Source organism: Perca flavescens, chromosome 9 (genome assembly GCF_004354835.1).
Source record: "Perca flavescens isolate YP-PL-M2 chromosome 9, PFLA_1.0, whole genome shotgun sequence".
Lineage (NCBI taxonomy): Eukaryota > Metazoa > Chordata > Actinopteri > Perciformes > Percidae > Perca > Perca flavescens.
This window is the reverse complement of record NC_041339.1, coordinates 28,066,242-28,078,630: the sequence shown is the minus strand read 5'-3', so window position 1 is coordinate 28,078,630 and position 12,389 is coordinate 28,066,242. Positions and strand designations below refer to the sequence as shown.

General features: G+C 40.1%; 1 protein-coding gene across 12 annotated transcripts in view; it reads right to left on the bottom strand.

Annotated features, from left to right (window-relative positions):
- Positions 1-12,389, bottom strand: part of dock7 (dedicator of cytokinesis 7) — a 51,782-nt gene that overhangs the window by 39,385 nt on the left and 8 nt on the right. For all 12 annotated transcript variants that reach the window (XM_028588515.1, XM_028588518.1, XM_028588523.1 and 9 more), the window contains exons 1-14: positions 12,224-12,389; positions 8,235-8,334; positions 6,328-6,503; positions 5,388-5,456; positions 5,128-5,257; positions 4,752-4,964; positions 4,423-4,508; positions 4,254-4,320; positions 3,602-3,751; positions 2,846-2,926; positions 2,498-2,660; positions 1,238-1,380; positions 971-1,064; positions 630-792 (exon numbers count right to left, since the gene is read on the bottom strand). The exon at positions 12,224-12,389 is cut by the window's right edge. In XM_028588515.1, coding sequence (XP_028444316.1) covers positions 630-792; positions 971-1,064; positions 1,238-1,380; positions 2,498-2,660; positions 2,846-2,926; positions 3,602-3,751; positions 4,254-4,320; positions 4,423-4,508; positions 4,752-4,964; positions 5,128-5,257; positions 5,388-5,456; positions 6,328-6,503; positions 8,235-8,334; positions 12,224-12,261 — 1,673 coding nt within the window. In that variant the 5' untranslated portion in view covers positions 12,262-12,389. The remainder of the gene's footprint in view (positions 1-629; positions 793-970; positions 1,065-1,237; positions 1,381-2,497; positions 2,661-2,845; positions 2,927-3,601; positions 3,752-4,253; positions 4,321-4,422; positions 4,509-4,751; positions 4,965-5,127; positions 5,258-5,387; positions 5,457-6,327; positions 6,504-8,234; positions 8,335-12,223) is intronic.

The window sequence follows — 12,389 nt, the reverse complement described above, 5'->3', positions numbered from 1 at the left end:
GGTTATCTGCAGACAAATGAGGCCTGTGATAGTGATGTCTGGTAAAAAGTGACCTTGACAGAAATAGCATTTGCTCAGATGGAATATGTACACAGTACACTGGCATGTAACATGAGGTAAACATTAACGAGACACAGTGTCAGTCATCACTGTGCATAGCTTGAATTCATGTGTACTGATTTCTGCAGGTGGAAGATAAAGGCTTTGATTGAGATGGTTGTCCTTCACTGACTAAATTATCACTGAAATGAGTTTGCATCTGGCTCATGGAGCATGTGGCATTTTGCCTATTTCTACCTATATATTACCTAGAACAGGCAATCAATAATATCACGCTGTAGTCCTTGGATAAGTAAATATCTCCCAAATAAAAAAGTTAAGTAAGAGAATTATTATTGAAATTCAATATTTGTACAGATGTTAATCAACATGTAAGACAACAGAGCTGTGCCTGAATGACAGGCATGAAAGGGCTTTGTTTAAATACATTTCAAATTGATTAATTGATTCATTCAACTTATTGCAGGAAAGCTTTATCTTGACAAATCAAAATACTCTCCAGGCAAAGTTGACTAAACTGTAAGAAGAGAAACAAAAGCTCCATTTTGCACACTCAGAATGGTTTTTACCTGTAGGTGGTGTTTGGCACATAGACGTCTCTGGCAGGGAACTCCAGGATCTCCCTGGTGGGACGTACCCTGCTGTCTGGGTAAGGTTTGACCTGTAGAAGGTCAGGGGTCAAGCAATAGTGGGGATTCTCTGGAGCTGGAGAAATGTCCAACTTCAACTGGGCTGTGGTGACAGTCACAGAGGACAGAATTGACAGGGAGTGAACGTAAAAAAAAGTACATATTATTTTAAAACACAAGTGGTTCAAGAAAATTCACAACGCCAATTAAAGATGAGCATCGGGCTAACAACTTCTACCGGGATAAAGAAATCAAAGACGACTTAATCTACATGTTTGTACCTGTGATGGGTCTGAGTCTTCTCAGCACTGAAGAAGGCCTTCTCATATCTGCCAGGAACTTATACAAGTCCTCATCACTCAGTCTGTCCCCCTCCTAAAATATATGGATAAATATTTAAATTTACAAATTACAAAGAAAAAGCAGAACAGTGTATGATAAGCTAGAGGACATATCTGTCTTTGTGTGTGTGCATCGCAAGAAGTGAATAAAATATATATAAATTATTTCAGACTTGTGTTTGTGTGTATATATGTGGTTGTGGAGACCTGTTTGAAGAAGTTGGTGATGGTAAGTGTTGCAGGTCTAAAGCCTGTCAGACTGCATGACTCGTCTCCAGTGGTGGTCCTCTCCAAGGAACGCCTTCCCATGATGCTCGAGTTCCTCCGTTCTGACCATGAGCCTTTTCGCTCTACATACAGAGAAAAAAAGAATTCTTTATATTGACAGCTTTTTCTTTTACGAGATGCTACAACAGAGTTAAGATTTATCCCATGACAGTGTGACAGAGCGTAAACATTTCTGTCATATCTTCTGGGGTCCAGAGCTCCGTCAACAGGATTAGAACAAATTTGTCATGTATTTAGACTAATAGCTTCACGAGTTCTTTTTCATACTAGTGTAACAAAAATATTGACAGAAACCTTATATTTTACACTTTCCAATGTGTCCACTGCCAAATAATATGGGATTTAGATTTAAATTTCGTAAATTAGAACAGAGCAACTCTTTTGCATATTCAATGAAAAGAGCAATTACTCGAACTGTCAACTTTTGGTCACAAAACAATTGACATGTACGTTTGTGCTTGTACGTCAAGACTTAACAGAATCACCTCAAGTGACCCAAACAAATCGTCACAATGGGTAAGGTAATGGTTGTTGTTTTGTTTTTTTTACACAAATTTCAGCATACCTCTAAAACTACTACCACAACTTATTCGTTTACCAGTTATTTAAAAAAAAGTACAATTATAAAATACATTCTACTTAGATATTATTCTTGCTGAGCTTGTGCCGAATACCAAAAAATGGTCTTGGTAGTTTGAAAAATAATGCTTACATTTGTTTAATTTAACAACAGTAGCAGAACATGCCAAAATCATGTGTCTGAAAATACCCTCAGACCCCAGAGGGTTAAAAGGTTAGACAAACAATCATCAAGGTCAAACTAAAAATAACCCAGGATCAATATGGCTTGATGTTTTGTTTGGATGTTTAGCTCTCTGTTTGAATTGACCTTGCCCTCTTTACTGATGGAAAGTTGTTTTAAGATAAAGATTTTACAGTGTGGTAATGTATTGACAAGTCCATGTCCATCATGCGTGACTCCCAGGGCTCTGTTGCAGTCTCTGCCACCTGATAACTACAGTATATGTGACATTGAGGCCATTTTGGGTGGGGGGAGGCATAAACATATTAACCAAGTTTTTTTGTGCCTCCACACTTTGTCTGTTAAAAACTTGATACCGTGATATTGTATGCTTACAGTTACAATCCAAAGGGTCGTGATAAAAGGTAACGTCAGACCTGAGAGGCTCATCTCCAGCTCCGTATCTCTCTCGAGACTGCCAGCACTGTTCACAATGTTCATCAGGTGGATGGCAGTCCAGGCGAAAGGCATGCGGTAGCGGCCAAGACGTTGGCAGAACTGCTCTGACTGGCCACGAAGCTTCTCCAGCTTCTCTTTATTCTACAACAAAAATACATGGTTACTTAAGTTAGGTATATCTGTGATTGATATCAGCTTGTAAACTATATTAAACATGTGGCTACCATAATGGAACATACGTATTATCTGTATTATTATAATAACACCTGGGACAAGCCTCACAATGTTTTATGTCCCATTCAACATCTAATTCACACTGATCATACCTTGGCAGCATCTGACTCTTTGAAGACCATGTAGGGCTCAGCACACTCTCCAATATCACCTTGCTGGAGTACCTTTTCCAGCTGGGGACAAAGCACACACTTGTAGTCACCATCCTCACACACACAGCAACAAAGACTGACCGTCAAATACTATACAATTTATAGTATTTGACGGTACCATAACTTAAATACGATTTATAGTATAAATAAATTTATAGTATAAATCGTATTTAAGTTATGGTACTGGCTTACATTTAAGGAGACACTTTCCTCTGGATACTACGTTTGAAAAAGCAGAGTTATTCAATACTACTTGAGAGTACCAATGTAACACCTGTTCCTACGGAGTGAGATTTTTGTAATCTTAATGTTATTAGGCTAGCAAGTTTCTTCAAGCCCTTTCATAGTGTGTTTTTTTTTAGGATGGAAATAATGATAAGTGGAAATGTGTAGAAAACTTCTCCTGGCGTTACACAGCAACAGACTGAATCATCTGTTGCTGTCACTTTAAGAGAAAAAGGCTTTAAAGGAGCTGCTTCTCCTTGGACTGATACTATCTTGGGGAAAGTTTCCCAACAAGACTAGTCTCAAAGTGTTTTGTATATTAAAAAAGTCATTTCCAGAAAACAGGTGTTGGATCACCTTATAATCAGGGTCATCGTCTTACATTCTGTGAAATATGTTATTAATACTAATTTATTTATTTGCAAAACAAGACTTGACAAGACAGGGGAAATGATATTGTAACTGTCTGACCTTGATGACAAGGAAGACATCCTGGGAGGGGTAGGTGATGGAGAATATGGCAGAGCGTGCCAGTGTGGAGATGGCTGCTGTCTGAATGTGCGGACGCAACATCCCCTTCGTCTGCTCGGAGTTTAGGTCGAAGAAAAAGTTCTCCGATATCTGAAGGACACATCCAAACAGACACACAGATGATTAAAACAATAACATAAATGTAATCATGTAACCACACAACAACAATTAGCATTCAATCATCATTTTTGAGTGAATGGCTGTGTTCATGCAACCTGATTTCTTGCTCCTGGTGGCAGACAAACTAAACATGATAACATTTCAGTGACAAATGACCCACTTCTTAAAGTAATGGAACTCCTGTTCAGCGCAATATATATGAGAGATCTACTTATCAAGGCAACTGCTACCCTCTAGTGTTTGTCAGGTAAAGGGAAGTGGAGGGAACCAGCAGTGGGTGGTCTTCTTTAGATAGATACATGGTTCCAGTGTATGATTTAACTGCATTCTTACAAGCATAACAGGGCCACAACATAAAATTTTATAGTCCACATATCAAATTCATTTTGGCCTCCCAACAATTTTAATGGTTTGCGGAAGTGACCCAACAACTCAGGGCTGAGGAGGCACTGAGGAAAGCATAACAGCTTACCTTTTTCTTTTCCTTGACATCGTATAAGGCCAAACTAGCAAATATCGGTTCAATTTCGATCTCGAACCTTCAAGGGGAGAGAAAAAGGAGTGGGTCAGCAGAAAGCAGCAGTTAAATAAAAGCACTAAAGGGCTTTTTTTTTCCCTGAAAAAGGCTGTCCACCACTTACTTCAAGGACAAGCACTTGACGAGTAGCCTCTGGCCAAAGTGTTCTTTGGGTACTTCAGGCACACAGTGGCGCTCAATGGGCTCCTCCTACACATTTACACAGAAGATCACATACAAAACCTGTAAAAATTATCAAAACGATTGTGACTGTCGGATGCGGTGATGAAAAACGCCTAATTCATGCAACGTTTTTTTTTTTTTAACAAAGAAAATAACTGAAATCCTGGAACTGGTTTTAAACACAAAGATTGAGTTAACTAACCCACAAGAAATTATGTAATGTTGACTAGCAGAAGAAAGTTCCAGCAAAGATAAAAGGGTACACTCTACCTCATCAAGGGCAGGGTGCAGAGCAAACAGTTCGCGGTGGCGGTTGGCCTTGCGCTGCTCTTCGTTGTGCCTGTCAATCTCCTCATTGGGGGCACGGTCAAGTAGGTGAGGGAGAAGGGCATCAGGGAGGGAGTTCTTTAAGTCAAAGATGCTGCATGCCCAGCTGCCCCGTGGGGTGTCATCTATAGACATCGACCGCCGCTTTAGGTCGTCCTACGGGACAAACGACACAAAGAAAGTAGTCTCACAGGTACAGAATTTTGGTAAACTGTTGTATCAAAATATGTATGGTCATCCAAATAAGTTTAGATTACCAATCTGAAATTGTTTTAAGAGGAGATCAAAAATTCTTCTTCACCAATGAATGATTTCGTACCTGGTCATCCTGGTAGCTGCTGCTGTCTGGCATCTCATCAGCCTCAAACACTTGTTTGGGCAGGCCTTTCTGACGCTCCTTCTGCTTGTCCAGAGTGTTCGGGTTAAAGCCTGTACCAAGCTTGTGGTATCTAAGGGTGAAAGCAGTCATTTACTTAAATATTAATGCTCAACACAGTCATAATATTTCACAGATACGTCAGTTAATGAGTGAAATTGGGTGATAAAAAACATGAATAATTCCACACAGTGAAGTCTTACTTTCTGTTGACAATGGCCCAGTCTTCTGTGTAGGATCTGACACTGTCTTTGACATGAGCATCAGTGTCCCTGCAGCCAGACAATCAAACAAGCTTTATTATTTTAATAGCAAGAGTCAGACCTCAAATGCATTTGTCTAAGTCAGTAAAGATGACAGTCTACTAGGCTGATGTCATTTAATCTTTGTGGTACATCACAAAGTGAAGTACACTAGCAATATTTGTGCTGCCCCTTCTGACATACCAAGAGCCAGAGCTACAGTAATGACATCAAGCCCATTGGTCTTTCATCTTTAAACATGTGGTGCAGTGTAAACACTAAGCAGCAACACTTTGCAAACTTTTCCTAGCAAAAAAAAAAAAGAATCTAATAGAAACATACACAAAAACAACATTCTTTATTTTCTTTAGATATGATATTGATTGGTATGACTAGTTAAATAATATATAAAACTTCCTGTGTGCAGCTTCTAACACAAAGCAGCAAGGAAAGCAGAAATGATAGAGTTAGCACAACCTCATGGCCATGTGGCACACAATTTAAAGAGGGTGGCATGCCAAGTGATAACATTTTAAAAACACAATTTTTTTTTTTATCAAACTAAATTTAAAAAAACATTGCTCATAAACTAATATGAAAATTAAATGTTCAGGTTCAAATTCAGAATCATGTATTTATTTTATAATTCGTATTTTACTTCATTTATTGTTTTTCATAGATTTAAGTAACTAAATCATCTAATTACAAAATATATAAATGTAATGGTTTGATAAAAGAATTTGAAAATTTATATATGCATAGATCTATTAAAAAAAAAAAATCTCTAGGTCCTATACAATACCCAAAATGAGTATATGAGAGAAAACCGTGTGGTGTGACACTGTACTAACTCTACACCTGCTTCGATCACCTTCAGTATTTTAACCACCAGCAGCCTTACCCTTCCTCGGGGACAGCTTGCGCCACTGTGCGACACTCCCTGGGTGTGTGGATTACTTCAATATCATCTGGGGGGAACTCAATCAGATCTCTCAGGGGACCCGACTCAACGATGGGAGGGTGAGTGATGAGGTACTCCTCAAAATCCACCGGCTCCACCGCCTCTGTGAGGGGAGCCTGGTGGGCGATGAGAGGGAGAGATCAAAGGGATGGGAAAAGTTAATTAGCTGTGAAGACATCGTCAGCTATTCAGTTCTCCTGTCTGCTAGCAACTCTTCTTGTTTTTAAAGTTAATAAATGTCTTGGTTAAGTCTTAAAGTCTCTAGTTTAAGGCTTTAGGGCACATGTGTCAAACTCAAGGCCTGCGGGCCAAATCCGGCCCGTTGCAGATTTAGAACAGGCCCGTATATCAATTTGGGTTCACAATAAATTTTGGCCCTCCTAGTTGTGCGCCAAACCAAAAACACAGGAAAGTGTTTTTTTAAACTGCAATTACCTGACATTCAAAGCAGACATATGGCAGATTTGCCGACTCTGAGACTCAGAAATTCCCCCAGAAGCAGAGAGTTTTCATATTCAGGCTGTGAAACAGGTTGTTGCTAAAAAAAATGTATCATTGTTTTGCTTGATTTGCTAAATTCTATGGCTAAGGAACTCTTTTGATGACTTTTGTAGGGCTTCATGTCAACAAAAATGCAACAAAAAGCATACAAAAATGTCGTAAAAAGCAACAAATTTACAAAAAGGTGACAAATGTCTGAGAAAGCCACAAAAAAGTCTGAACAAAACCAACAAAAATGAGGAAAGAAAAGCTATCAAAATGTTAAAAAAAAAGTGACCTCGCAGTAACAAAAGCACGTCAATAAACTACATGTCTGGCCCTTGGTGTGATGCTCTTTTTCCAGTGTGGTCCTTAGTGAAAATGAGTTTGACACCCCTGCTTTAGGGGATTCATTTTATTAATCGGCATCAGAGAGAGTAGTTCTAGCTTATGGATCATCTTTATTTTTAAAAAGGAAAATTACTTCTAGGAAAGATGCATGTGTGATTTGGGCAAATCCTTTAAAATGCACTCAACCGGATTCAAGTAACCAGATTAACAAGTGTGCTACTTCAAGCTTAGACCAATGGTTTCATGGGTCTTACTCTGCTTCTAAAATGACAAACCCACCCACGGGGAATCTTTGTTTCAATGGGTTCAGTTTAAGTGTGAAAATGTGTGTGTGTGTGTGTGTGTGTGTGTGTGTGTGTGTGTGTGTGTGTGTGTGTGTGTGTATTTGCCTCTCGAGGAATTTAAACACAAATAACTTCACAGTTTTAATTAAAAGCCAACTGTAGCCTAATTAAGGAGGAGAGGGGGAGTATTTGCTGGTGCTGCTGTCGTTGGCTCAGGGCTGCTGAGGTTCAATTGGCACTACCCTTTTAACAAACATACTGTCTGGCCTCATACATTTGTAAACCTACAAACACTGCAGCAGGGACTGGATGTGGTGAATAGGTCAATTAATGGTTATCCCTCATGGTATTTAGCAAGACACAAACAACAGCTGTGCAGCCAATCAAATCACCAGAAAATGACATCCTTGTCTTAGGATGTAATATTGTGGTACACTTGTCAGCAGGTATACTGTTAAAATACTGCACACGTAACACACAATGGCATGTGAGCAGACAGTTCATCAGTGTGTGTGTTTGTTTGCCCAACATAGCAGACATCAGAATTATATTGAGGCAAATGTGAAAAAAATCAACAGTATCTCAATGGTTGAGAGCTCAGACACTGTCACTGTAATTTAGGCGGACGTTATCAGACAATGAAGTAGCAGCAGCTGTCACACTCATATGATGTTCTAAGACCGGATGTCAATATTAGGCTCTGGCCTTCAGAACATCTTTGAGACTACTCACTGTGTTGGTTGTGGCAGTCCCAACGTTGAGGTTTTTGAAGAGTTGTGGGGAGCCCACATACTGGCCAGCTATCTGCTTCCTAACCTCCGCTGCCACAGTCCTGCAAACAGAGGAGAGATAGGGGGAGGGAGGAAGAGAGATAGTGAATCTTAAAAGTCAGTGTAACGATTTACACAATAGACATTGTCAGCTTATTTGAAGTTAGCGCTGAGAATCACAGGAAAAGTAACAACACAATACTTAAACAATATTGTGTCCACAACAATAACGGGATAAGAATACAGGTGATTCTGCAATACACAATACTGAAAGACATTCAGCTATGATACATTATGATCAATACTGCAAGGCAATCTTGTATGACACATCCTAGTCTATATCCACGACGTTCCACTTCTGGGATTGCTCCGTTTCCGCCGGATTTCACTCTTTTCGGCCGGATGTCCGTTACCTTCCACTTTCTTTGTGTTGGAATTTTAAACTCCAGTTGATTTCTGAGGACTATGGTTGACTGTTCCTCAGATCTCTGCAGGGTAAATCCAGACAGCTAGCTAGACTATCTGTCCAATCTGAGTTTTCTGTTGCACAACTAAAACAACTTTTGAACGTACACATGTTCCACAAAAACAAGTTCCTTCCCGAGACCATTTTTCAGCGGCACCGTGGCTCTGCCTGGTGCTTAGCGCCGCCCATGATGATTGTGATTGGTTTAAGGAAATGCCAATAAACTACGGCACGTTTTTTCTCCTATCCAGGAATGCTGTGTTGACTAGCCAGACCCTCCTCTACAGGACTAGACACATCCTAATACCTGTTTAACTGAAGAGGAAAATATCTCCCTAGAATGGCGAAATTAAGCAACATGAGCTAAATATTGAAAAAGAAAATATTGATTTAAAGAAGTTCAGATTTCAAATGTGTGCAGTAAAAGAAACACACGCAAGTATCAAAAGGGAAATAAATCGCAACACTGGTGCCACTGTATCAACAGCGCCACAAGATACACTACAATATCAGTTGTGGTATTTGTCCCACCTCTATGGCTGATAACAAACAGACACTACAAACCAACTGACTTCAAAGCCAATTTAACCTCATAGTTTAATAAAATACCTTTAGCCAAGCATAGGCTAAGTGACATTTCATCTTTTAGCTGTGAAAATGAAATCTAAAAAAAATAAGTAATAACTTATCGGCAAATAGTATGCAGTAATATTGTTTTGCAAGATATTTTGTGATTTCAATGCAAAGTGACACTTGGTGTTTGGCAAGAAGTCCTGCTATTCAACTCAAATAAATTCAAATATTAAAAGCACTCCACGCTGCTGGATTTTGTGAATTTCCACATAAATCCCTTAAGCTGTCATATACGGGGGCTTACTAACATTAAGCACTTCTTGTCCTTTTAGGATTTTCATTTTGTGTCTCATAGTCTTACTGTGTCGCCTCGGACAGCATCATATATTAAACCCAGAGAGGAAAAAAAAACTAATAAAAATCTCTGGACCCCAGTGGTCAGCACAAAGCTCCTGGTGTTCAAACGCTGCTGTTGCCACACACACATACACAGGTCCTTTAAATCACAGCAACCACCAAAACCACTCAGACCTTTGCCTTGAACAAAACAACAACGCAGCAAGTAGCACAAAGTGACACAAACAAATAACAAATTAGAACCCATGATAAAGGCTAGACACTGAAGACTCAAGGTGATGTTACACAGGTAACACAGAGGCTATACAGCTCCAACGATTATCCGTTTGTACCATTATCGAGGCGTAGTCGGGGTGGGACTTTCATCGCTGTAATGATGTGGTCCTGATGGCAACAATCTGTCCCTTTTTCTTGGGATGAGGATCCTGTCGGAGGCCATGGTTCTTCACCCTGGAATGCCTTCTCCAGGTAGGGAATGAGTCCTGTTCACAATAGGGGACAATGGTTTGAGAATCGGGTTAATTACAGTAATGATATCACAATTCAGGTCAAAGGCTGGGTTTGAAAACTGTGGGTTTCCTCAGGACTTAGTGATTACCCTCCTTTAATGATGAGCAAGGAGGACTAGGTGGAGGGATTATATCTCCAAAAAAAAAAGGGAAGTTTGGGGTCCCCTGTTGGAGCTGCTCCCCCGGATAAGGGACAAGATGGACTGCAACTGAAGACTAACACAGAGGCTATACAATTCATCCCTCATTACACTTTCGTAACCAACAATCTGTCCCTTTTTCTTGCCTGTCTTCGCTCTTCACCCTGAAAGCAATATCACAATAACTAGTTTGAAGGTTACTTTATGATTACAGTAATGATGAAAGTAAAAGCAAATGTCTAGACTTAGTGCTGAATTCATCCCTATACCATCATAAGAAATACAAGGTTGCAAAAAAAAAGCAGGAGGGTACAATGACAGCTGCCTGGTCCAAGTTATCAGCTTAAGATAAACACGGTAATGTACTGACTGTAGTAGAGCTCCAGTGGCCTCTGCAGTGCAGCGCTGTCACCACTGGAGAAAGGCAAAAGCACTGAACCGACAAACACATTCCACAGTCCTCCCCAATGCCTCTCCCAGACCCTTACTTAGCACTGGTCAATGCACAGAGGAATAACTTCATTAAACAAACAGTCTTTGTGGCCATCTCTTCAAGATGGTAACAACAATAACTCCCAGGAACAAAATATGAACTGGTGGGAAGCAATTGAAGATCATAATATAAGCAAACCATTCAACTGAGACATGTGATTTGTGATAAACTTCTGGCCAAAGTCACTGTCAATTGTTAATTTGCCTCAACATGTGACACAAGCTAACTCACTTACATTTCTAAAAAGGCAGCACCCTTCAAAAAAAGGTACAATAGAAGCACTTTTTTTTCCACTACTAAGTGAATAACATAAGCAAGGTTAATAAAGTTGACTAATCTAAGAGTCTGAAAACGGCAAACAACATTTTAACCTTTATTTATTTAGGGAAGTTTCATTGAGATGCCAACTCCACAAATTCATACAGCGGATACAATATCACAAAGACTTGTGCAATGCAATCTGATCCAGCAGCCAACCACCTTTGTGAAGGCTCATTTTCTGTTGAAACTATGTCATGAAGTTGTTGGCTTATCTCTATGGTGAATTTTGAGGCCATATTTGTGAAGAGTGTAAAATCTAATTTCATCCAGTAAAGACGTCTGACATATTGGTTCAGAGAAATACGGAACCAAGAAGCAGAGAAATAAATTTAATCTGTAATTTAAGTAATTAGCGCTGACTTTAAATGCAAAGTGATTAAATCATGTTTATGTTGACAGTTGTGGGAGACACCAGTCCATCTCTACCTGACCTAACTACCTATCGCCTGGGACGATGGTATTTGACAGCTTGCACAAAGCCCTTTGTTAAAGAGATTACTTTGATAAATCTGAGGGGCGTGGAAGAGATTACAATATCACTATTTTATAGCTGTTCAGGGAGGAGTTTTTCCAGTCTTACTGTATAATAATACAATTATCTGCTCTCTCTTGTTAATGGGTTCTTACTTAAAACATAACTCAACAAAGTTCAGTCTCATCTCTACCTAGCTCCACATCGTTAGCTACTGTAACAGTTAGGCAAGATAGCTAACGTTAGCTGTCGAAAAATTAACGGTTTTCCCATTTACAGCAAGTCCCTTTGGGTGCGGATAATTACTGAAAACCTTAGCGCTGTTTTGCCAAGATACATTTATTACAGCAATAGTACATATCGCTTCTTTGTTAGCATTAGGGGGGGTGAGAGACTAGCAGCTAGCGGAGTCGCTGTCTGTCTGGGTGGGTCTGAGCATCAATCTGGCTAAGAAGCGGTTAGCTCGGAGCAGCCATAGATATCTATGCGGAGCAACACGGCTGTGCTGATGGCTGGGCCTCCTCCACAGGGTTCCCATAGCGGTGGTCTGAGGGCGACCGACATAAAGGCGACAAAGGTGCGCCTTTACCGAGCTCGTTACCAGGTCTCAAGTCGTTTACCTGCTGATTTTTTGCGCGAAGGCGCGGCGTTCAGCCATGGCCGCTGATGTGCTTCAAAATTCACAGGGAGGCAGCAGGCAGACTCCGCTTTCCACACACTCACTACGACCACAGGGAAAACGGGAAACAGGAGAATGGGATCATTACCGTAATGGCTGTAATGGTG